Source organism: Schistocerca gregaria, chromosome 4 (assembly GCF_023897955.1).
Source record: "Schistocerca gregaria isolate iqSchGreg1 chromosome 4, iqSchGreg1.2, whole genome shotgun sequence".
Lineage (NCBI taxonomy): Eukaryota > Metazoa > Arthropoda > Insecta > Orthoptera > Acrididae > Schistocerca > Schistocerca gregaria.
The window spans coordinates 545,366,857-545,393,394 of NC_064923.1; the positions used below are offsets into that span (position 1 = coordinate 545,366,857).

The 26,538-nt window shown below is 39.5% G+C and overlaps 1 protein-coding gene across 2 annotated transcripts in view; it reads left to right on the forward strand.

Moving 5' to 3' along the window:
- Positions 1-26,538, forward strand: part of LOC126268168 (uncharacterized) — a 256,697-nt gene that overhangs the window by 149,348 nt on the left and 80,811 nt on the right. For both annotated transcript variants that reach the window (XM_049973759.1, XM_049973760.1), the window contains exon 6: positions 25,552-25,656. In XM_049973759.1, the coding sequence (XP_049829716.1) occupies positions 25,552-25,656 (105 nt within the window). The remainder of the gene's footprint in view (positions 1-25,551; positions 25,657-26,538) is intronic.

Sequence of the window (26,538 nt, forward strand, 5' to 3'; positions counted from 1 at the left end):
TCCCTTTAAAGTAGAAAACAAGCACAACTCATACACCTGACCACTGTCTCTGTGTCCAGCCTCAGTGACTAGAGACAGTGGTCATGTGTGTGTAAGTTGTGCTTGTGTGAAAATATGTGTGTGTTGTGTACTCTAGGAAAAGACCTTTTGCCAAAAGTTTAAATGTATAGCAGTCTTTTCGTTGTGGCTGTCTGTGATGCAGTGTCTTCTTCCTATATGGTAAGTAGCAATTGTTCAGCTTCATTGAGACAGAAATTCATTATAGAGGACTGTATTATCTGCAAAATATCTGCTGATGCTATTGATATTGTCTGCCATGTTATTAATATACAACGTTAACAACAAATGTCCCATCACCCTTACCTGGGGATGTGCCTGAACTCACTTACATATCTGTCAATGATTCTTCATTTAAAACACTTTCTGTTCTCCATACCAACAACAAATTTGATGGTCAGACCAATTGGTGGGAGAGGAGGGGGGGGGGGGGGGGGGGGGGGGGAGAGAAGGGCAATTCCATTACCTAGGGAAAAATGGTGGAAGAGTACATAGGGTTCGGTTCTGGATACGGATAGAGGGATAGGGAAACTTTGCTGTGTAGGTGCAGGCAGTAGGAGCGAGGATCCGTAATAGAGAATGAAAAGCTTGTAAAAATACATGGGAAATATCACAAAAAGAATGAGACAACTGAAGTATGGTGAAAAGGGGTGAAAGCTGGTGGTGTAAGGCCAGTACTACAAGACAATAATGAACTAAAATCGACATGAATACACAGTAAGAACAAAGAGCAAAATAAATAAAAAGAGGATAACAATGGGATGCTCTGGATGGTGGGGGCTATGTGTGAAGAGACGGGGACAGGCAAAGAGAGAGAGAGAGAGAGAGAGAGAGAGAGAGAGGAGGGGGCGGGGCAGTGGTGGTGATAGGCAAAAACTGAACATTGGTAATGAATCAGTTTTGCGAGAGAAAGCAAATGTTAAATTAAATGAGTTGAATTATACACTAATGATAATTATATATAAAAAAATATTCTCATAATGTAAAAAGATTATTGCAATGACAAAAATTACGTTAAACACACATGAAAATAACTGAAACTTCTGGCTTTTTGCCTCACTGAATTTTTTTTTAGATTACGCCATAGATAATACCAATCGCTATTTCTGTTTCAGTTGATAGTGCTGACAATGCAGATAGTCTTTGTTGGCACATTGTGCTTCTTAAGTATTTCTTAATCAATTTTAACTTTGAGAAACTTCTCTCAGCATAAATTGTACTGTCCAGAACTGTGAGCATTATTCTGATTGTTATGTAAAGATTTGGATGTACTTTTTCCAAATTATTTTTTAATAGGTACTAATTAAGTTATTTTGTGTCTTTGCTTGAGTCCTGTAGTTTGGATTTTAGAAGTTGGAGTTCCTCATAAAATTTGAAAGGCTGTATGTCACTATTTTTGCCTTCTTGAATATTGTGCCTAAATCATTATAATGTTTTCGAAGTTCATCCTTAGATAAAGATTTCTAATAATTCATATCCTAAATAAAACCAAATCGTTCAAAATATTCAATGAGTACTTTGAATCAATGTTCGGTGTCGACTATTGTAGTGTCTATCATTATGTTAAAGTTATCTCTGTACTTCATTTCAGCAGATTGTATAGGTTTATAAAATTGTTCATAACTGAATATTCATTTTTCCTGTGCTATTGTCTCTCTCTCTCTCTCTCTCTCTCTCTCTCTCTCTCTCTCTCTCTCTCTTTTTTTTTTTTTTTTTTTTTTTTTTTTTTTTTTTTTTTTTTTTTTTTACTGAGGCTCAATTTCATAACTACTTTTTTCTACAAACAATTGAGATTCTGTACAGATTTCTTGAATCCACTCACGAAATGGGTGTAAGGTATTAATAGCATTGCCATAGTTTGCTTACATTGTTGGAATGTAGTAAAATCTCATTACCACACATGTCTTGCAACAATAAACTCAAAAGTTAACATTTCCTTCAAGACTGCTTCAAAGTCGCTAAGAGTTTTGGAATCATCAGTTCTATTTTTCAGGTCACTCAAACTGCCAATGACATCATAAAATTGCAAAAATATTGCTTTTACAGCTCCGATCCTACTTTCCTATCGTATTTCAGACACAGGTTTCTATGTCGACTGCAGTCTAGTTTTTATAAGATCCCTAACACCTGCTTGATTTTTTAAAAAGCACTTAAACTTTATTGATCAAGCCAAAAAATGTTTTAACATTTGTAGAAGAGTTAGTAGCACCTGGCAAAAGCAAATTCCAACAGTAGCATCTGCATGGCGTGAACAAAGCTCGTGGATAAATATTGAGGATTCTTCCAGAATGAAATTTTCACTCTGCAGCAGAGTGTGTGCTGATATGAAACTTCCTGGAAGATTAAAACTGTGTGCCTGACCGAGACTCGAACTTGGGACCTTTGCCTTTTGTGGGCAAGTGCTCTACCATCTGAGCCACCGAAGCACAACTCACACCCGGTACTCACAGCTTTACTTCTGCCAGTATCTCATCTCCTACCTTCCAAACTTTACAGAAGCTCTCCTGCGAACTTTGCAGAATTAGCACTCCTGAAAGAAAGGATACTGTGGAGACATGGCTTAGCCACAGGCTGGGGGAGGTTTCCGGAATGAGATTTTCACTCTGCAGCAGAGTGTGCGCTGATATGAAACTTCCTGGCAGATTAAAACTGTGTGCCCGACTAAGACTTAAACTCAGCACCTTTGCCTTTCACGGTCAAGTGCTCTACCATTTGAGCTACCGGAGCACAACTCACACCCAGTACTCACAGCTTTACTTCTGCCAGTATCTCGTCTCCTACCTTCCAAGCTTTACAGAAGCTCTGCCAGGAAGTTTCATATCAGTGCACACTCCACTGCAGAGTGAAAATCTCATTCTGGAAATCTCCCCCAGCCTGTGGCTAAGCCATGTTTCTGCAGTATCCTTTCTTTCAGGAGTGCTAATTCTGCAAGGTTCGCAGGAGAGCTTCTGTAGCCATAGCTTAGTCCTACATACTGTTCCTACTTAGTTGCCTAGCTTATGGATTTCCCCAAATGTCTTGACAATCAAATTAACCATCTCTGGTTGCAACCTCTAGTTCCAAAATGACCTCTATCTGTTCAAATTCTGTCAGTCCATAGACCTCACAAACAGAGTCCTGAAAGTTCATATAAATCATGTGCACACCTTGTCACAATATCTCCTCTCCATCCTTAAAATTCTTTTGCTCTTCAATCCCAAATTCCTGCATCCCATCTCCAAGATTGAAATTCTTGCTCTCCAGGAATTAGAGTACTGTGCACAATGCCTCCTCAAAAAGCTCTCCAACCTATTAATTTCCTATTCCCACCTTGGACTACCATTATCCCTGGCCTTTACAAGATCCTCCAAAATCCACTGCACATTTCCTCATAGCTGAAAATCTCTGCCTCACAGATCTGCTACATTTACTACACCCTCAGAAATCCCATCCAACACTATACAAAATCTTGAAATTAAACAGATCCAAGACACAGTCATGATCTTTCCACTAAAAGCTGCAGTCCCATAGAAGTTCTCTCATGTTTTTGACGGTGATTTAAAGTGTGAAGTAGACATACAAACTTCCCACTTTTTTTTATACGAGGTGACTTACTTGAAATTCACAGCCGATCTTCTTTTCTGGCTGCTGGAAAACTCTCTTGACTTCATCTCCATAAAGTGATGCCCGGTACCAGAATATTTAAACCTCTCTCTTTACTTGTGAAATAAGTAGTTATGCGAACTTTACATTTCGTTAACCAACGGTATATTTGAACTCCATACAGAATAAAATTCTTACTTTCCACATACATATATAACTTCCAGTAAGTCACTTGCTCTGTACAATGTCAGAAACAAATTTAATTACATTTATGAAAGAGCTGGCTTAATAACCAGACTCTACTTCACAAGAATCATAAAATAGGTCTTGCCTCTACCTAGGCTGGATTAAGAGCCTATTAGAGTACTTTTTTCAATTGCTCTTGTTTTACAATACACACAGAGTTGCATATAAACTCCGTGGTTCTTCCTTACACACGCACTAACACATCTATAGATTGTCCTACAGATACTTGTCGGTACTGTTCGACTGCTGCGTCTACCTTCTTCCTGCGACTGATTTTAAACCTGCACACACAGACATGTGACATGGAGGAGTCAGGATTTTACCATCCCACACTTGTATCTAGAATATTGTGTGTTTGAGATGGTAGAAGGCTGAGTGGTTCTAGAATTTACACAGAAATTCTCGAATCACTCGGGATCCAATGGTCATCACTCCGCCCATTAACTCAGAATGTTAACGTTCCAGGGGGATAGATGACAAAATAGTTTAAGATTTTAAAGGAATTTGGTGCAAGAAACTATTTGGAAAAAAACACTAAAAACAACTTGGGATCTGACAGTTGTCACTCCATCCATTAACCCAGAATGTTAATGTCCCTGGGGAATAGATGACTCCACCCGGGTCCCAGGGATCTGATATTAACTTTTCTTGTGCACTGGCAGACCAGTAATTTTCCTTAAATTTCTTTTGAAAGTCCTCCCAAGAGGAAAAATTCTCAATATTTACTGTACCCCATTCTGAGGCTTCCCCTAGAAAGTACCCCATAGGAAATTCGATCTTCGTAGAATCTTCCAAATTTTTTGGTAATGCTTGGTTAAAGCTTTTTAAGGAATGGATTGCATGTACATCTCTACCTGGCTTAAATTTAGAGAATTGTCTAGATAACCATGAATTAGCTCCCCATTGTAAATCAGTCACAGCTTCACTAGTTAAACCACATTAGGTGAAGTTACCCTTTTATCTACTTTGTCTTGAATAGGCTTGAATTCTCTCCACAAGTCATCTATACCCTTCGTGGTATCACTAAGTTCGCGAGACAGAATAGGTGATACGTTTCCGGAGGTTATGCTCTCAGTAACATTTTGATCTATAATTTCTTCAACTTGTTCCTCCAAACTACTTACATTTATTATATCAGAGTTCACTATCTTCTCTTTGAAATTTCTTTCTACATTATCTACTCATGTACAGACACCTGTAATTTGCAATTGAATAATCGGTATTAATTCATTATTATTATCTACACTCTCTTTCAAAGTATTAAATCCCTGCTTTACAGCATTAAACTTAACATCGCACACATTTTCAAAGGGTCCTAACTTTTCGTTAAATTCAGATTCCACATTATTGCATCTGTTCTCAATGTTAAATTCTAACCTTTCTGATAAATCTTGGAAATTGTCATTCTGTTTCAGACTAAGATCAGTAAACATTTGATTTACATGAATGGTCAAGAAATTAGGTGATTCATTCTTTAAATCTATTTTTAAATTCTCTACTCTACTCCCCCCATGAACCATGGACCTTGCTGTTGGTGGGGAGGCTTGCGTGCCTCAGCAATACAGATAGCTGTACCGTAGGTGCAACCACAATGGAGGGGTATCTGTTGAGAGGCCAGACAAATGTGTGGTTCCTGAAGAGGGGCAGCAGCCTTTTCAGTAGTTGCAGGAGCAACAGTCTGGATGATTGACTGATCTGGCCTTGTAACAATAACCAAAACGGCCTTGCTGTGCTGGTACTGCGAACGGCTGAAAGCAAGGGGAAACTACGGCCGTAATTTTTCCTGAGGGCATGCAGCTTTACTGTATGATTAAATGATGATGGCGTCCTCTTGGGTAAAATATTCCGGAGGTAAAATAGTCCCCCATTTGGATCCCCGGGCGGGGACTACTCAAGAGGATGTCGTTATCAGGAGAAAGAAAACTGGCATTCTACGGATCGGAGCGTGGAATGTCAGATCCCTTAATCGGGCAGGTAGGTTAGAAAATTTAAAAAGGGAATTGGATAGGTTAAAGTTAGATATAGTGGGAATTAGTGAAGTTCGGTGGCAGGAGGAACAAGACTTCTGGTCAGGTGACTACAGGATTATAAACACAAAATGAAATAGGGGTAATGCAGGAGTAGGTTTAATAATGAATAAAAAATAGGAATGCCAGTAAGCTACTACAAACAGCATAGTGAACGCATTATTGTGGCCAAGATAGATACGAAGCCCACACCTACTACAGTAGTACAAGTTTATATGCCAACTAGCTCTGCAGATGATGACAAAATTGAAGAAATGTATGATCAAATAAAAGAAATTATTCAGATAGTGATGGGTGATGAAAATTTACTAGTAATGGGTCAGTGGAATTCGGTAGTAGGAAAAGGGAGAGAAGGAAGCATAGTAGGTGAATATGAACAGGAGCAAAGAAATGAAAGAGGAAGCCGTCTGGTAGAATTTTGCACAGAGCACAACTTAATCATAGCTAACACTTGGTTCAAGAATCATAAAAGAAGGTTGTATACATGGAAGAAGCCTGCAGATACTAGAAGATATCAGATAGATTATATAACGGTAAGGCAGACATTTAGGATCCAGGTTTTAAATTGTAAGACATTTCCAGGGGCAGATGTGGTCTCTGTGAACTGTAGATTAAAACTGAAGAAACTTCAAAAAGGTGGGAATGTAAGGAGATGGGACCTGGACAAACTGGCTATACCAGAGGTTGTACAGAGTTTTAGGAGAGCATAAGGGAACAATTGACAAGAATGGGGGAAAGAAATACAGTAGAAAAAGAATGGGTAGCTTTGATGGATGAAGTATTGAAGGCAGCAGAGGATCAAGCAGGTAAAGAGATGAGGGCTAGTAGAAATCCTTGGGTAACAGAAGAAATGCATAATTTAATTGAGGAAAGGAGAAAATATAAAAATGCAGTACATGAAGCAGGCAAAAAGGAATACAAACGTCTCAAAAATGAGATCAACAAGAAGTGCAAAATGGCTAAGAAGGCATGGCTAGAGGACAAATGCAAGGATGTAGAGGCATATCTCACTAGGGGTACGACAGATACTGCCTACTGGAAAATTAAAGAGAGCTTTGGAGAAAAGAGAATCACTTGTATGAATATCAAAAGCTCATATGGAAACACAGTTCTAAGCAAAGAAGGGAAAGCACAAAGGTGGAAGGAGTATACAGAGGGTCGATACAAGGGTGATGTACTTGAGGACAATATTATGGAAATGGAAGAGGATGTAGATGAAGATGAAATGGGAGATATGAGACTGCACGATGAGTTCGACAGAGCACTGAAACACCTGAGTCGAAACAAGGCCCTGAGAGTAGACAACATTCCATTGGAGCTACTGATGGCCTTGGGAGAGCCAGTCCTGACAAAACTCTACCATCTGGCAAGCAAGATGTATGAGACAGGCGAAATACCCTCAGACTGCAAGAAGAATATAATAATTCCAATCCCAAATAAAGCAAGTGTTGACAGATGTGAAAATTACCGAACTATCAGTTTAATAATTCACAGCTGCAAAATACTAACATGAATTCCTTACATATGAACGGAAAAACTAGTAGAAGCCGACCTCGGGGAAGATCAGTTTAGATTCCGTAGAATTGTTGGAACACGTGAGGCAATACTGACCCTACGACTTATCTCAGAAGGTAGATTAAGGAAGGGCAAACCTACATTTCTAGCATTTGTAGACTTAGAGAAAGATTTTGACAATGTTGACTGGAATACTCTCTTTCAAATTCTGAAGGTGACAGGGGTAAAATAGAGGGAGCGAAATGCTATTTACAATTAGTACAGAAACCAGATGGCAGTTATACAAATCGAGAGACATGAAAGGGAAGCAGTGGTTGGGAAGGGAGTGAAACAGGGTTGTAGTCTCTCCCTGATGTTATTCAATCTGTATATTGAGCAAGCAGTGAAGGATACAAAAGAATAATTCAGAGTGGGTATTAAAATCCATGGAGAAGAAATAAAAACTTTGAGGTTCGCCGATGACATCGTAATTCTGTCAGAGACAGCAAAGGACTTGGAAGAGCAGTTGAATGGAATGGACAGTGTCTTGAAAGGAGGATATAAGATGAACATCAACAAAAGCAAAATGAGGATAATGGAATGTAGTCGAATTAAGTCGGGTGATGCTGAGGGAATTAGATTAGGAAATGAGACACTTAGAGTAGTAAATGAGTTTTGCTATTTGAGTAGCAAAATAACTGATGATGGTCAAATTAGAGAGGATGTAAAGTGTAGACTGGCAATGGCAAGGAAAGCATTTATGAAGAAGAGAAATTTGTTAACATCGAGTATTGATTTAAGTGTCAGGAAGTCATTTCTGGAAGTATTTATATGGAGTGTAGCCGTGTATGGAAGTGAAACATGGATGATAAATATATTGGACAAGAAGAGAATAGAAGCTTTTGAAATGTGGTGCTACAGAAGAATGCTGAAGATTAGATGGGTAGATCACATAACTAATGTGGAAGTGTTGAATAGGATTGGGGAGAAGAGAAGTTTGTGGCACAACTTGACCAGAAGAAGGGATCGGTTGGTAGGAAATGTTCTGAGGCATCAAGGGATCACCAATTTAGTATTGGAGTGCAGCGTGGGGGGTAAAAATCGTAGAGGGAGACCAAGAGATGAATACACTAAACAGATTCAGAAGGAAGTAGGTTGCAGTAGGTACTGGTAGATGAAGAAGTTTGCACAGGATAGAGTAGCATGGAGAGCTGCATCAAACCAGTCTCAGGACTGAAGACCACAACAACAACAACACTCTACTATTTAACACATCAAATTCAGTCTTAAGTGCACCCATGCAGTCCCATAGATTACCAAATTCTTTGCTTTGTGAGTCGATTTTGGCATTAAGCAAACATAGATTTGTCATTTGACTGTTAAGAGTTTCACTCTGGGTATTTAATTGCGAATCTAATGAGTTTTATTTAAAAATCTGGGCATTTAAAGCTTCATTCTGGGTACTTAATTGAGAATTTACCAACCATAATTATTTCCATAGAATATCATTCTGAGCATTTGATTGCAGACTCTGAACTTTAAATTTGTCAACTCAACCCAGTCTGGCACTTCTTTGCTCACTTTCACAGCCATAGCTGGTTCCTGAGTGTCCTCAATATGTTGTATATTGTCCATGCTTTACTATGCTTTAGCCCTAGTAAGCATTTAAAACTAACTTTAAATACTATAATTACACAATGAAAGTTCACTCAACAGTATGTACCACGTTGCACTTAAGTAATGAAATGTAGTTTCGCGCTCACCCAGTGAGGAAGTCTCATTGTGTAGGTGAGCAGATGTAGAGGCAGGTCAGCACTGGTGAACAGCACCTGGTGTCGGAGGCTTTGGAGGTAGGTTGGTTTCCTGGTCTGTGTCCCCATGATGTGTGTGGGAGCTGTATACTCACCACACTGGATCTTCTTGGGTGAAGTTTCTACGCATATTTCTTCTTAGGCAAATGTGTTGACATCTTCCTTGCTGTTTTATAGTTGTGAATGTTCCATGCATTTCACCATTTTTCATTCAAATTTGTCTTCATTGGATACTTGAACTTATTCCAATGTCTCAGAGTAAATCCCTTGTCACGTTATGTTTGGTTGCTAGGGCAATACATAACAAGTTATTTTCTAGTTTTTGACTTAAAATTCCCATTTTCTCGGGTCTTTTCACACAGGTCGCCATGTTCTAACATTTTTGATGGTGATAGAAAGTGTGAAGTAGGTGTACAAGCTTCCTACTTCATTTATATGAGGTGACGTACTTGAAATTTGCAGTGGATCTTCTTTGTTTTCTAGCTGGCTGCTGGGAAACTCTCTTGACTTCGTCTCCATAGAATGATGCTAGGTACGGGAATATTTAAGCCTCTCTCTCTACTTGTGAAATAAGTAGTAATGCGAACTTTACATTTCGTTAACCAACAGTATATTTGAACTCCATATAGAATAAAAGTCTTACTTTCCACATACATATATGACTTCCAATAAGTTACTCGCTCTGTACAACATCAGAAACAAATTTAATTACATTTATAAAAGAGCTGGCTTAATAACCATGACTCTACTTCACATGAATCATAAAATAGGTCTTGCCTCTACCAAGGCTGCATTAAGAGTCTATAAGAGAACTTTTTTCAGTTGTTCTTGTTTCACATAACAATAGTCAGTTACACAATACACACAGAGTTGCTTATAAACTCCATGGTTCTTCCTTACACATGCACTTACACATCTATGCATTGTCCGACAGGTACTTGTCGATGCTGTTCGACCGCCATGTCTACCTTCTTCCTGCGACTGATTTTAAACCTGCACACACAGACATGTGACGTGCAGTAGGTAGGATTTTACCATCTCACACTCGTATCTAGAATATCGTGTGTTTGAGATGGTAGAAGGCTGAGTGGTTCTAGAATTTACACAGAATTTCTCGAATCACCAAAGTATTAGTCCTTTACAGAAACTTTACTCTTTGCTCCCTTCCAAAATTCACTTATGCTACACTTCTGAAGTTCCTTCTCTCCTTCTCTTGCTCCTACTGTGGAAATACTGTTTCACCATCAACCCTACCAAACACTTTTTCACCACCAGCCGTACCAACTAGACTCAGTTTAAAACCAATACTGAACCCTGCCTGACTTAGTTCAGTATTCCAGCTTACCATGACTCCCCCCCCCCCCTCCCCCTCACTGGCCCCAAAACACCCCCTTTTAATTTTCTAGAATTTCATAACATCAAACCGTGCCTCACCGTCATTCCCCAAATCCTCAGCATGAAAACATACTTTAAATCTGCAGAAAGCATTGCAGTTTACCAGCTATAATTCCTCCTCTCTCTTGGGCAAAAGGTTACATGTTACTTGTTCCATATGATGAGAGGGAGAGAAGATGGAATTGTCTTAATGATGGTAACAAATTTTCTTTCGATCACCACAGTCTCAAAAAAAAAAAAAGTAGAAGTTAGGAGAGGAAAGGAAGTATTAATGACATTACACCTCATTAAATCATGCAGTTAGTTTAAGTTATACAACATCACCTTCTGGTGTCCATGCAATGCAAACAGATAAGGCATCAAGAGACAAGTGGTAGATTTATTTTTCTCAATTTTTAATGTCCAAACTCACACCTACGAGCTACGTGCCAATGGAGGCTCCATAACTGTGGTTTTGAATCACAGGGATTACCTGGTGGAGGGACTCGGCTAGCTGTCAGTTTCATTCACCTACAATCATTACCACAGTGACCCCTTCCAGAAATCCAGTCCATCCTCAATACAGAAACAGATCTCTTGTGCCTTGTCTCTCTAGTCATCTACTGCCTCCCAAATATGAACCGTCCAATTGGAATGGAGCACTCCTTTCATGACTCAGTACCACCCATGATTGGGGCAGTTGAATCATATTCTCTGCCAAGATTTTGACTACCTTTCCTCATGCCCGGAAATGAGAAATTTCCTACCCTCTATCCTTGCTACCCCTCCCACAGTCATATTTTTTCACCCACTGAACATATGCAATATCCTTGTACATCCCTAATCCACCCTTGCTTCTAACCCCTTGCCTCATGGTTCACATTCCTCCACTAGACCTAGATGCAAGAACTGTTGCATACATAGCCCCACTGACACATAGTCCAGTCCTGTAACAGGCATGGCATGAAAGCCCGGGCTATCTGTGAAAGAAGTCATATGATCTACAAATTAAGTTGCAACCACTGTGCTGCTTTCTATGTGAGCGTGACAACTAATGAGCTGTCTATCTGAATTAAATGACATTGCCAAACTGTGGCCAAGATACAGCTGGCTCACCCAGTAACTGAACATGCTGTCTAACACAATGTGCTTCACTTCAATGATTGCTTGACAGCTAGTACTACCAGGATCCTCCCTGCCAATGCTAGTTTTTCTGTTCTCTCTCTTATTCTGCTCCCCCCTCTCCCCCCCCCCCCTCTCTCTCTCTCTCACACACACACACACACACACAAACAAATAACCTCCCCTCAGTGCACCTAGCAGACTTTTCCTTTTTCCATAATATCACCACCATGTACACTTCCACAAGCAGCGCAACATCTTACCCCACCCCTACCCTGCTATTCCTCCCATCTCTGTTTCATAACATGGCCTTTTGGCTTAAAGGTTAAATATTTACCAGTCTTTTCATTGTGCCTGTCTATGACTCAGCACTTCCTCTGTATGGTGAGTAGATGAGTGTTGCTATTTAGACAGCAAAATAAGATGACTGAAGTAAGGAGGATATAAAATATGTGTATTTGTCTGGAATGTAGCCTTTTACAATGTGAAACATGGTCAATAAGTGGTTCAGACAAGAAGAACAAGAAGAAAACAGAAGCTTTTGAAATGTGGTGCTGTAGAATAATGCTGAAGATTAGATGGGATTGAATAACTTCTGAAAGGTAGTGAATCAAACTGGGGAGAAAAGGAATTTATGGCAAAACTTGACTGCAGGAAGGAATAGGTTGAAAAGACATATTCTTCAGTATCAAAGATTTCACATGTTTGGTAAGGTGAGGAAGGTATTGGAAGGACTTGGTGTGTGTGTGTGTGTGGGGGGGGGGGGGGGGGGGGGGGGGAGTGCAGTAATGTAAAATTGTGGGACAATAGCAAGGCTTAACTACTGTAAGTGGGTTCAATTGCATGTAGTATGCAAAGGCTTGCACAGAACAGAATAGCATGAGGACCTGTTTCATAACCAGTCTTTGTATGAAGATCACAATAGCTTCTGAATATGATGGAGCATGTTCTTTTCTTGTCTGAATCAAAATTTGTTCATATTCTTCCCCAATAATTCCAGTCTTTTATTGCTACACATTTTGGTTGCAGCTTTGTCTTCAGCATTAACACAAGCATCATCCTCATCACATTCTGTGTTGTCATTAATTTCCTATGTATGTTAGTCAATGCTATATAACAGTAACAAATTTCAGTTGTAGGCTACACTTTTTTGTCTTTGTCTTACATTGCTATTTCTAGATGTTTAATCAGGTTGTTTCACCGCCGAATTGCTCAACACATGGGGCGTGAGGTCTCCACAGTACATTGATGTTGTTGCCAGTGGTCGGCGGAAGGTGCACGTGCCCGTCGACCTGGGACCGGACCGCAGCAATGCACGGATGCACGCCAAGACCGTAGGATCCTACACAGTGCCGTAGGGGACCGCACCACCACTTCCCAGCAAATTAGGGACACTTGCTCCTGGGGTATCGGAGAGGACCATTCGCAACCGTCTCCATGAAGCTGGGCTACGGTCCCGCACACCATTAGGCCGTCTTCAGCTCACGCCCCAACATCGTGCAGCCCGCCTCCAGTGGTGTCGCGACAGGCGTGAATGGAGGGACGAATGGAGACGTGTCGCCTTCAGCGATGAGAGTCGCTTCTGCCTTGGTGCCAATGATGGTCGTATGCGTGTTTGGCGCCGTGCAGGTGAGCGCCACAATCAGGACTGCATACGATCAAGGCACACAGGGCCAACACCCGGCATCATGGTGTGGGGAGCGATCTCCTACACTGGCCATACACCTCTGGTGATTGTCGAGGGGACACTGAATAGTGCACGGTACATCCAAACCGTCATCGAACCCATCGTTCTACCATTCCTAGACCGGCAAGGGAACTTGCTGTTCCAACAGGACAATGCACGTCCGCATGTATCCCGTGCCACCCAACGTGCTCTAGAAGGTGTAAGTCAACTACCCTGGCCAGCAAGATCTCCGGATCTGTCCCCCATTGAGCATGTTTGGGACTGGATGAAGCGTCGTCTCACACGGTCGGCACGTCCAGCATGAACGCTGGTCCAGCTGAGGTGCCAGGTGGAAATGGCATGGCAAGCCGTTCCACAGGACTACATCCAGCATCTCTACGATCGTCTCCATGGGAGAATAGCAGCCTGAATTGCTGCGAAAGGTGGATATACACTGTACTAGTGCCGACATTGTGCATGCTCTGTTGCCTGTGTCTATGTGCCTGTGGTTCTGTCAGTGTGATCATGTGATGTATCTGACCCCAGGAATGTGTCAGTAAAGTTTCCCCTTCCTGGGACAATGAATTCACAGTGTTCTTATTTCAATTTCCAGGAGTGTAGTTACCAGTTAAATTTTTGTGATTTATGACTGGTAAGAACCAATGCTCTAATGAAGGATATTACTGTATCCCGCTTTTGTAGAATAACACTGCAGCAACAAAACAGGATGAGAGAGGAAAAAAAACAAACGAAAATGAGACTTGAGTCGCAAAGGAAATGCGCCACATACAACAACAAAACACTGTGCTCATACAAGGGTCTGCCACCTTAAGTGTGTCAAAGGCTTTAGGAACAATATGCAGTGCTTCCTAACAACAAATTGCCTCTGATGAGTGGGACATGACAGCTGTTTACATTAGATTCGTTTGAGCAGTTGCGGGTGGGCTATTGCGCGTGCGCAGTTGAGTCACGTGTGAGTAGTACCTTCTCCCGCTTCTGGCTACTGATGTGTGGCTTGGCGTCACTATCTAAATTGCTCTGGTTCTAAAATCATAGATCCGGGATTGATGCACAGAGCAGCCTGAGCTGTAGTGGGGAGGTGGGTAGTTTCCACGTGACCCGTGTTTACGTTTAGTGATTTTGCCGTTTCCTCTTCGGTTATTGCTCTCACATTAAATGAAAACAAAAAGGATTTCTGTAGCCGGGAGCTACCAAATGAATTAAAATAAGTTCGCATAATTACGCTAGGCTAAAATATGTTAGTTTCAGGTTTTATTTCCACCTTTCTGACAGTCAAGCATTAATCGCCTTGCAGAACAATGATGTTATTTTTGTCTGTTTGCTAAAGAGATTTGGTTTTTATTAATCTTTTGCGCTGATGCAGTCAATTTATTTGAAATGAAGCATTTAATTCCGCACTGTGGGCTAGTTTCAACTGTTCGCTGCATTTCAAGTGCACGTTTTCCACCTTCTAGCTCGTATGCCATTATGCCGTAATAATAAACCAAACACAAGGTAATAGAGTACTGGTACTCAAGAAAATTTACATCTGAATCTGGACATAGGATTGTGCACTTTAAGCCAAATTATGCATTGTACTATGGTTCATGAAATTCCTATGCTCTTGAAGTATGCTTTGATGTCTTGTTTCTTTTATGACATGCAAGATCTTTTAATGTTTTACACTTACGAACATGCGGGCTTCCTGCATCAACGTAGCTGCTCAGGCGCAGTGACACCTGTTATCTGGTGCTGTCTGGGAACTGCTGAAATTAACCAATTTCTAGCAAGTCATGGGAAAATATTACGAATGATGGTTTGAAAAGTGTCACTTTCAAAGTAAATTTCCTTTTAAGCAAAATGAACTATGTGCGACAATGTACGATGAATTTCTTAGATCACAGGGCATTAGACTCTCATTCAAAACCAACTCTTTGGGGACGACCATCTAGAAGAATTTTGAGCCCAGAAGATCAGACATTTATGTCGTTATTAAAAATTTTACTGGTGCATTGTGTGGTGTTTCTTAAAGTGTAACACGCACAAAACGATCAGTATTATATGTGGAAGCTTAGCTTCGCTTGCAGCTTATTAATCTACGAAACAAATATTATTTGTGAAAGCTTTGTTTTTCTTGTAGCAACACTATGTCTATTAATTTCCATCATTAAGTTTTCTTGTTTGTGTTTTTGCGCTGCTTAAGAGTGATCTTGCTATTGGTAAGTACATCACGTGTCCTATGCTGTAATCAGCTGGCGAGTTCACGTGATATTAGCTATGACTGGCTCACAAATGCGCATCGCAATCTCGATTTCATTGCTTCGGAAAGTAACATGCAGTGTTTCATGGAATTAGAATTTGTACCTCCATAACATGAAAAAATGCAGCATACATGTTGCTGCACATCAAAGATCGTTCCAAAACGTGTTGATACCCCCCCCCCCCCCCCCGGTATTTTTTTTCCTTGTCCATGTATACACCTTGATATTACAGAGTATTTCTACTTTTATCACAAGATTTAAAATTGCTTCGTGTGTCATTCTGCAACTGCTAATCATTCTTAAAATGTCACTCCTCATTGTAAATAAAAAACCACACATTCCTATATTATCACAGACAAAATGACACTCATAAAAGTTCGATGTTGTTCTTGTAGATCAGGCAGCCAAAACTACTTTATTGTTCATTCAGTTGATTGCAGTGTAGTCATCGTCAACCCCCACCCCCCTTGCCTATGGTACATCATATATGTTCCAATCTATGAGGAGAATAATAAATTTTTAGAACACTTTTGATCAATTATCATGAGAGAAATCTTACTTCCTGTCTTGATGACATAGTGCCCACTGCTCCACAGCTGTAGCCCACTTGAAATTGAGAACAGCTGATACAGTTTTCTTAAGATGTCAGGTACAATTTTTCTCAAAATGACAGTTGTCTAATGACAAGGTCATTGAAATTGCCTGCAGTAACTGTCATTTATTGTGATTTAGACAGTATTATAAGTAAAATAGAAATACACAACAAAATTAAGTTCAAGAACTAACTGAAATCATTATATTTGCTTGACAGTTGCTCCTACTCCATATAATTTTTAAAAATGTGTTTAAGGCATGTGTGTGGGTGTGTTTGACAGTAATTAAGTGTAATCACTGCATGTAAAAAAGAATTGCTGGCAGGAAGAACTAATGTAAAAGACTATCATAAAAATGATCAGTATCCTGAGGGAATGCTGACCAATAACATCATAAACCATCAATATCTCAACAGGTCATTTTAACACATTTTAAGGCTTCTTAAATTCATACCTTGAAAATGACAGGGGTTATTGTGGAAACACCAGAGCTTTTGACGAATTTATCCAGCAGCATTCTTGCAAGTTTATAGAGCGTACAACATGCAGGTAAATGCTTAACTACTCCTTGGGCAATATTTTGAACATTATAGTCTATATACTTTGTATGATACAAATTCCTAATCAATAAAGGCTATGAAGTTCTCATATACTATGCGTGCAACTGGTATGTTGACAAACACATTTTTTTAAATCACGAATTTTTAAAATTAATAAATACTACTACTTTACTTTGTTTTAATGTCTGCATCATAATACCATCACCACTGCTATCTGAATCTGTGTCCAAACCCTCTGATTGTAAATTTATGATGATATGTTAATGGCTTACATCCCCTTCATCTCCTTATCAGTCTTTATCCTGAAGAATTTCAACATGCTGCTCACAGTGTGCCCACACTGAAGAGGAGATGTTGTTTATTGCTTCATCCACAAGTGATTCAGTGTCTGTGGTCTTGAATGTTTCGTTTTATTCTCCCAAATAGCCTTTAAGTATTGACCAAAGTAATTCCCTGGGATTGTACTGACAGTGATATGTGGGTAAATGCAAAACTGTGTGACCACGTTCATGTGCAAGAAAGTCAACTATGCATGCTCTGCCAAGTGACATATAAATTAACAAGCTGCAGATGTTCAACACTAGTCTGGTTTATACTATGTGAAATATTATTGTTTTTAAGCCAGTGCAAAATATTTGCTTCCTTGATGTTTTGTACTTGGCATTTTCTCTGTAACACTTGCATGATAACTGGCATGGCATGTTATTTTGACTGACTTTGAACCAAGGTATGGTAAGAACTATTCATTGAACCACTCCAAAAAATGACAGTATCCATTTCTGAATGGTAGTCACTGCTGTTTTTCTAACACCTGAATACAAGTGTACTGTTACGAACAAAATCAGAAGAAGAGACAAGTGTTTTGCTGCAAGTCTTCCTCGAATGAGTTTAATTCATCAATGTTTCATCAAGCTAATACACTGTTTAACTACCTTCTTCTCTTGTATTGTGCATCTCTGTATGGGATGTGGTTTGTGCTGCACTTATGTTACTTCATTCAACTAAATTCTCTCTTCACAAGATATTTGAATTAATGTCTTTTAAAATTCTTTACAATGATGAAGCACCAACTTTGAAGCCACTGGCAACAGTTGCCTGAACTGCAGGCATGTGTGGGTGAGTTCCGTGTGTGTGTGTGTGTGTGTGTGTGTGTGTGTGTGGTTCATTTTTGACGAAGGCCTTTTGGTCCAAAAGCTTTATTTGTTACAGTCTTTTCATTGGGCCTATTTGTAACTCAGCATCTCCGCTATATGGTGAATGGCAACTTTTGATAATATTGTTATATCTGTGATGTATGTATGATGAAAGGTGACAAAAGAAAATTTCTACCAATGCTGGGAATTGAAGTCAGGTCTCCTGCTTAGTAGGCTGAAGCACTACTACATCACTCTAGCATAGTGGCTTTGCACATTTGCACAGATTATGCTAGCACATCTCCCTCCTCACTCCAGATTTCCATTCATACTTCAGCTGACATGGTATTGCCCCTAAACTTGAACATTAATGCAGAGGCTCTCCAACCATATTGGAATAGTACCTCAGGAATTGAACAAAGTGGGGTATCCTCGCTGAAACCCAGGTATAGGTGGTTTAATTAAATGAAACTCCATGGTTCCAGAGACCTTTTCAAGTCTCAAAACCCAATTATGTATATGTGCAATCTGAAGCATCAGTTGAAAATTTGGATTAAGGCTGGGATGCCAAACTGGGTCTCTTGCTCACTGCATAGATGCATTAAGTGCTATGCCACTCTAACTCAGTGCTTTTTCGCAACTGACTAGACTACCATAGAATGCCTCCTTCCTCAATTATAGTACCCATTCAGAATGCAGCCCATTTAGTATTCACCCTAAACTTGAGCAGCATTATAGAGACTCTCTGATTGTATTGAAATAATGAATCAGCTTCGTCCGAACTGGGGGATCATTCCTGAAACGCATGCACAGTTAGTTTAAGGGGACCACACCCTGCCTATCTAACCTATGTTAATTTAGGCAAGTATTTGATGCATTTCTGAAAAGAACTAATTGATACAGGACCTTAATATTTTTACTGTATGTTACTTGATGCTAATAGAGTCAATTGTATTAAAATCTACTTTATCCATTTGATAGTTTTTAAGAAATACTTTTTTAAATTTATTAACAAAACATATTAAGTTTTTTCTGCAGAAAATTTTGTTTTGTGAACTTCTTAATGGGGGAACAGTAATGATTGTAGTACCAGAGGTGGCTTTTTATGTTATACAGAGTCTCTGAAAATTTCATTCATTTATCTATGATAGTTTCGGATATAATGAGGCATATGTACTGAAAATTTTAATGTGTGAGATTTTTTTAAAAAAAAAAAAAAAAAAAAAAAAACTTTTGAAATTTGTTACTTACAGTTAATTGAAACTGTCCTGCTGCATATGATGGCCTTTCATTTGTCTCTAGCTGGTCTTCCAGCTTCTTTTTCACCTTCCTGGATGTTTGTCTTGCTTTCTTGGCCATATTAGATGCAGACATGTCTGCATCGGCTATCCTCATTTTATTGCATTGTTGCAGCTCAGTGATCATATTTTCACCAGGATTAATTCCCAGCTTTTTCAGTACCCAACACTTTCCAATATTACCACAGTTGAATGCAATAACAGTATCATGAACTCTTAGTTTCATTGTATGCATACGTACAAATACAGTTTTAGGAAGGCGGTACTAAATTGTGCTGATGAAACATTCATTTGGGTTCTGTGTCTGCCAATTCAGACATTTCCTTAGAAGGTCTGGATGAGCCAAGTCTCTGAAAATAGGTTTAATTGCTTAAATAACAGCTGCAGAAAGAGAATGCTGGTGAGAATAAGATTCTCCAGTTGCCTGAGCCCTATTGTATTTGCGCCACGAATTTTCTCCTGATGGACACAATCCGTGACATGGCTTATCATCAATAGAGGACTTGTGGAAGAATGTGGCCAAAGCACCTCTCTTCATTGCCCACAGATTTTCTTTATTTCTCCTAACTGCCTGCCCATAGTATACCTGCAAGTTTTCTATTCCAGTTTTAGATAACCGTCTTTGTCCGGTCAACAATTTTCCATTTTCTAATATTTTTCCTCTCATATCAACTGTTAGTTTTCTCCGTCTTGTTCCCAAACGTTTTTGAACATGGCCTACACATTTTATTTTGCTAATAATGGCATCTCCATATGGCTTAGAATTCACCACATTGTTGTTACTGTCACCATCGCCCAAATATTTGGTTTATGGTACACCTCTTGTTTCTATGGAGCAATGAAATATTTGTTGTACTCCATGAACTTCCATACCACCACTTGTTGTGTTGTTATTGTGGTCTTCAGTCCTGAGACTGGTTTGATGCAGCTCTCCATGCTACTCTATCCTGTGCAAGCTGCTTCATCTCCCAGTACGTACTGCAGCCTACATCCTTCTGAATCTGCGTAGTGTTCATCTCTTGGTCTCCCTCTATGATTTTTATCCTCCACGCTGCCCTCCAATACTAAATTGGTGATCCCTTGATGCCTCAGAACATGTCCTACCAACCGATTCCTTCTTCTAGTCAAGTTGTGCCACAAATTCCTCTTCTCCCCAATCTTATTCAATACCTCCTTATTAGTTCTGTGATCTGCCCATCTAATCTTCAGCATTCTTCTGTAGCACCACATTTCAAAAGCTTCTATTCTCTTCTTGTCCAAACTATTTATCATCCATGTTTCATTTCCATACATGTACACTCCATACAAATACTTTCAGAAACGACTTCCTGACACTTAAATCAATACTTGATGTTAACAAATTTCTCTTCTTCATAAATGCTTTCCTTGCCATTGCCAGTCTACATTTTATATCCTCTCTACTTTGACCATCATCAGTTATTTTGCTCCCCAAATAGCAAAACTCATTTACTACTTTAAGTGTCTCATTTACTAATCTATTCCCTCAGCATCAAACGGGTTAATTTGACTACATTCCATTATCCTCGTTTTGCTTTTGTTGATGTTCATCTTATACCCTCCTTTCAAGACACTGTCCATTCTGCTCAACTCCTCTTCCAAGTCCTTTGTTGTCTCTGACAGAATTACAATGTCATCGGTGAACCTCAAAGTTTTTATTTCTTCTCCATGGATTTTAATACCTACTCCGAATTTTTCTTTCGTTTACTTTACTGCTTGCTCAATATACAGATTGAATAACATTGGGGAGAAGCTACAACCCTGTCTCACTCCCTTCCCAACCACTGCTTCTCTTTCATGCCCCTCGATTTGTATAACTGCCATATGGTTTCTGTACAAATTGTAAATAGCCTTTTGCTCCCTGTATTTTACCCCTGCCGCCTTCAGAATTTGAAAGAGAATATTCCAGTCAACATTGTCAAAAGCTTTCTCCAAGTCTACAAATGCTAGAAATGTAGATTTGCCTTCTCTTAATCTATTTTCTAAGATAAGTTGTAGGGCCTGTATTGCTTCACGTGTTCCGCCATTTCTACAGAATCCAAACTGATCTTCCCTGAGGTCAGCTTCTACCAGTTTTTCTGTTCATCTGTAAGGAATTCAAGTTAGTATTTTGCTATTTTGCAGCTCTGACTTATTAAACTGATAGTTCGGTAATTTTCACATCTGTCAACACCTGCTTTATATGGGATTGGAATTATTATATTCTTCTTGAAGTCTGAGGGTATTTCACCTGTCACATACATCTTGCTAACTAGATGGTAGAGTTTTGTCAGAACTGGCTCTCCCAAGGCTGTCAGTAGTTCTAATGGATTGTTGTCTACTCCCGGGGCCTTGATTTGACTTAGGTCTTTCAGTGCTCTATCAAACTCTTCACACTGTATCATATCTCCTATTCATCTTCATCTACATTCTCTTCCCTTTCTATAACATTGCCCTCAAGTACATCGCCCTTGTATAGACCCTCTATATACTCCTTCCACCTTTGTGCTTTCCCTTTTTTGCTTAGAACTGGGTTTCCATATGAGCTCTTGATATTCATGCAAGTGATTCTCTTTTCTCCAAAGCTCTCTTTAATTTTCCTGTAAGCAGTATCTATCATACCCCTAGTGAGATATGCCTTCTTAGCCATTTTGCACTTCCTGTTGATCTCATTTTTGAGACGTTTGTATTCCTTTTTGCCGGCTTCATGTACTGCATTTTTATATTTTCTCCTTTCCTCAATTAAATTCAGCATTCCTTCTGTGACCCAAGGATTTCTACTAGCCCTCATCTCTTTACCTGCTTGATCCTCTGCTGCCTTCAATACTTCATCCATCAAAGCTACCCATTCTTTTTCTACTGTATTTCTTTCCCCCATTCTTGTCAATTGTTCCCTTATGCTCTCCTAAAACTCTGTACAACCTCTGGTATAGCCAGTTTGTCCAGGTCCCATCTCCTTACATTCCCACCTTTCTGCCGTTTCTTCAGTTTTAATCTACAGTTCATAACCAATAGGTTGTGGTCAGAGACCTCATCTGCCCCTGGAAATGTCTTACAATTTAAAACCTGGCTCCTAAATGTCTGCCTTACCGTTATATAACCTATCTGATATCTTCTAGTATCTGCAGGCTTCTTCCATGTATACAACCTTCTTTTATGATTCATGAACCAAGTGTTAGCTATGATTAAGTTGTGCTCTGTGCAAAATTGTACCAGGAAGCTTCCTCATTCATTTCTTACCCCCAATCCATATTCGCCTATTACGTTTCCTTCTCTTCCTTTTCCTACTACCGAATTGCAGTCACCCATGACTATTAATTTTTCATCTCCCTTCACTATCTGAGTAATTTCTTTTATCTCATCATACATTTCTTCAAATTCTTCGTCATCTGCAGAGCTAGTTGGCATATAGACTTTTACTACCGTCATAGGCGTGGGCTTCGTATCTATCTTGGCCACAATAATGCATTCACTATGTTGTTTGTAGTAGTTTACCCGAACTCCTATTTTTTTATTCATTGTTAAACCTACTCCTGCATTACCCCTATTTGATTTTGTATTTATAACCCTGTATTCACCTGACCAAAAGCCTTGTTCCTCCTGCCACCGAACTTCACTAATTCCCACTATATCTAACTTTAACCTATCCATTTCCCTTTTTAAATTTTCTAATTTACCTGCCCAATTAAGGGATCTGACATTTCATGCTCCGATCTGTAGAACGCCAGTTTTCTTTCTCCTGATAACGACATCCTTTTGAGCAGTCCGCGCCTGGGGATCCAAATGGGGGACTATTTTACCTCCGGAATATTTTACCCAAGAGGACACCATCATCAGTTATCCATACAGTAAAGCTGCATGCTCTCAGGAAAAATTACGACCGTAGTTTCCCCTTGCTTTCAGCCGTTCGCAGTACCAACACAGCAAGGCCAGTTTGGTTAATTTTGCAAGGCTACATCAGTCAATCATCCAGACTGTGGCCCCTTCAATGACTGAAAAGGCTGCTGCCCCTCTTGAGGAACCATACGTTTGTCTGGCCTCTCAACAGATACCCCTCCATTGTGGTTGCACCTATGGTATGGCTATCTGTATTACTGAGGCACGGAAGTCTCCCCACCAACGGCAAGGTCTATGGTTCATGTTCCTGTAAAATTAGTCACACAGTTGTGTCCTTTATGTTCATTGACTTTACAACATTTGCAATATTTAGACATTATCTCCACGTCTAACACTTTACTGGTGTCTACAATTGTGGCAGTCACTACTCCATTCACAGAAATATGTCCTCTTCCATCAACTGCCAACTTCCATCAACTGCAACTGCAATATCCGAACATCCATCATTTTCTTCGACTGCTTCCCTAGCAGCCAGATTCATGCTTTCCTCACTGACCTCACATACAGCTTTCTTAGTTTTTTCAAATATATTTTGTGATTGATGTAAGTTCATCAATGAACAAAATGTTCTCCCTGGAGCCATGCCCTTGCCAATGGATTGTAAGGCATAAACTAATCTAGTATTGATTTCATAAGGGCCACTTGCATCTGGTTTTGAAGAACTTGTAAATGAAATCACAGCTGAGAATGTATTGCAAATTAAATCCAAAGCAATTGCTAGGCCTTTTCTCCCACTGGTACTCTCAAAAATTTTCAAACTCTGTGACTCACCACACTGTCTACACGGTACAAATTTAGAAATTACATCTGATAATATTCTCAAATTTATAATAATGTTACTGCAACCCTTGTCACTTACAGTAAATTTGTTGTAACTCTCTTGAAATGGTAAGAGCTTCTTTGATGCTGCACTTGTTGAAGAATTACAATTAGAAACATCGTTGCCAGGTGACATAACCTCTTGTACAGAATGCTTTCTAAACTTGTTTCCTCTAACCATGTGTTTGAAAGTGTGTTGTTTACAAACAGCAGAAACAAAAGAATACCAATTGTTGCCTTCCAGGGATAGCCAACACACTCGGCAGTAAAAAAAAAAAAAAAAAAAAAATCACTAATGTGCAACGTAGGGGGATATAAAGATCCAAAATATATGCAGACAAATGGATGACAGAAAATTGGGCGTGCACATAAACACTAGTGGTAGGAAAATGCTCTTCAAATGTTAACCACTACATCATTTTGGTTAATGACTTTGCTCAACTGTGTGGACTACCCTAGCACAACTCCCTCCTCAATCCAAATGCCCATTCATGCTTTATCTATTCTTGCATGTATACATTGTAGATGTTTGAGAATTGGGAAGGCCTCTGGAACCATATAGTTTCATAGTTTCATTTGATTACACCACTGCTGACACCTTGGTTTCAGGAGGCGCTCCCATTTTTGTCGATGATAATGTGCTATTCCAATACAATTGGAGAGCCTCTCCAATGCTGTTTGAGTTTAGGGGGAATGTCAAGTGGACTGTGTGTGTGTGTGTGTGTGTGTGTGTGTGTGTGTGTGTGTATGCAGTCATGCAAACCCACTATGCCAGAGTGGTATAGTGGATAGCACATCCATCTAGTGAGCAGGAGACTCAGTTTTGGATCCTACCTTTGTACTCGTTTTCATTTGTCACTTGGTGTGCACATATACAATGAAAAATGACTTTTTTGTTGTGCCTATCTGTGACTCAGTGTGTCCTCTGTGTGGCGAGTAGTAATCTATCTCCATAATGTCATTAGTACAGATGCTGTTTAGGAATTTAATATTATGTATATTAGTAATTATCTTTTTTACTTACTTAGTAATGATCTGAACTTTTTTAATGTTGAGGTATTTTAATGCTTTTTTTTCACAGTGGATGGTTTTTGTTAAAGTATTATGTATGAGACTGATTCAGCACCAATTATATACAATATAATTTTGAATTTTTGATACAGCCTCTCATCTGAAACAGAAGCAGCTTTCTCTGTTCGACAAAATATACTTAAATCCATGTGGATTACTTATTATCCTTTCTTTCTCCTTCAATCTCACTATCATCAATCTTATTGCCAAATCAAACTAATATTTCAGTAGAATTTTACAATTAATTCAATATATTCATAATTGTACACAGCATATGAGATTCAGTGCTTGCTCTGCAACAACAATGAATCTGGAAATGTTTACCAAAGATTGATACCAATGGTCACTGTGAAGATAAGTGCAACAATGGATTGCAGTGAAAGGCATTATTTTTATCTACCATGATATTTCAGAAAAGGAAGTAGTAGGTATTATCAGAAACAGTCTTCATTCAAGTAGACAGTTGATTGTTACTTTGATATATGGATGTTTCTTTTGGTTGCATTTATGGCCTAATTAATAATATCAATTGTACAATTTCAGGTCTGTAATGTAAACGTAATGAACTTCAAAGAAGAATACTCAAAATGCTTTAATAATAAATTTAATCAAAAGGGGTATAAAAAGGCTGTATTATCAAATATTAAGGTAATATTTGCATTACGTTTCACTATATAATTGCTTTGCTGTAAAGTGTGGTAGATTTCTAGTTACACTTTCAAATACTAGGAATATGCATCTACAATTTACACAGAATTGCATGTTGACCATTTTGATATAAATAACATAAACAATTTTAGGAAAAAGTATTTTATTCTGCCTTACATGTTGTTTAGGAATGGAAAAGTAACCAATATAACATGATTCTAGACTATAGGCCTTTTCATGTACCAATTATTAGAAATTCACCACAGGTATCATCATCTCTCACTGACAAAAATAACGATGTGGAAAATATGATTCAAAATACCACAGGCACCTCTAGTGACTAGAGATCAAACAACAGTGATCTTCCAGCAACAAGTACATGTAAAACTGATGTTTAAACTGATAGCCAAGGCTGAGGAATAGGCTCTGAACTGCAAAGTACACTCCTGGAAATGGAAAAAAGAACACATTGACACCGGTGTGTCAGACCCACTCCAGACACTGCGAGAGGGCTGTACAAGCAATGATCACACGCACGGCACAGCGGACACACCAGAAACCGCGGTGTTGGCCGTCGAATGGCGCTAGCTGCGCAGCATTTGTGCACTGCCGCCGTCAGTGTCAGCCAGTTTGCCGTGGCATACGGAGCTCCATCGCAGTCTTTAACACTGGTAGCATGCCGCGACAGCGTGGACGTGAACCATACGTGCAGTTGACGGACTTTGAGCGAGGGCGTATAGTGGGCATGCAGGAGGCCGGGTGGACGTACCGCCGAATTGCTCAACACATGGGGCGTGAGGTCTCCACAGTACATCGATGTTGTTGCCAGTGGTCGGCGGAAGGTGCACGTGCCCGTCGACCTGCGACCGGACCGTAGCGACG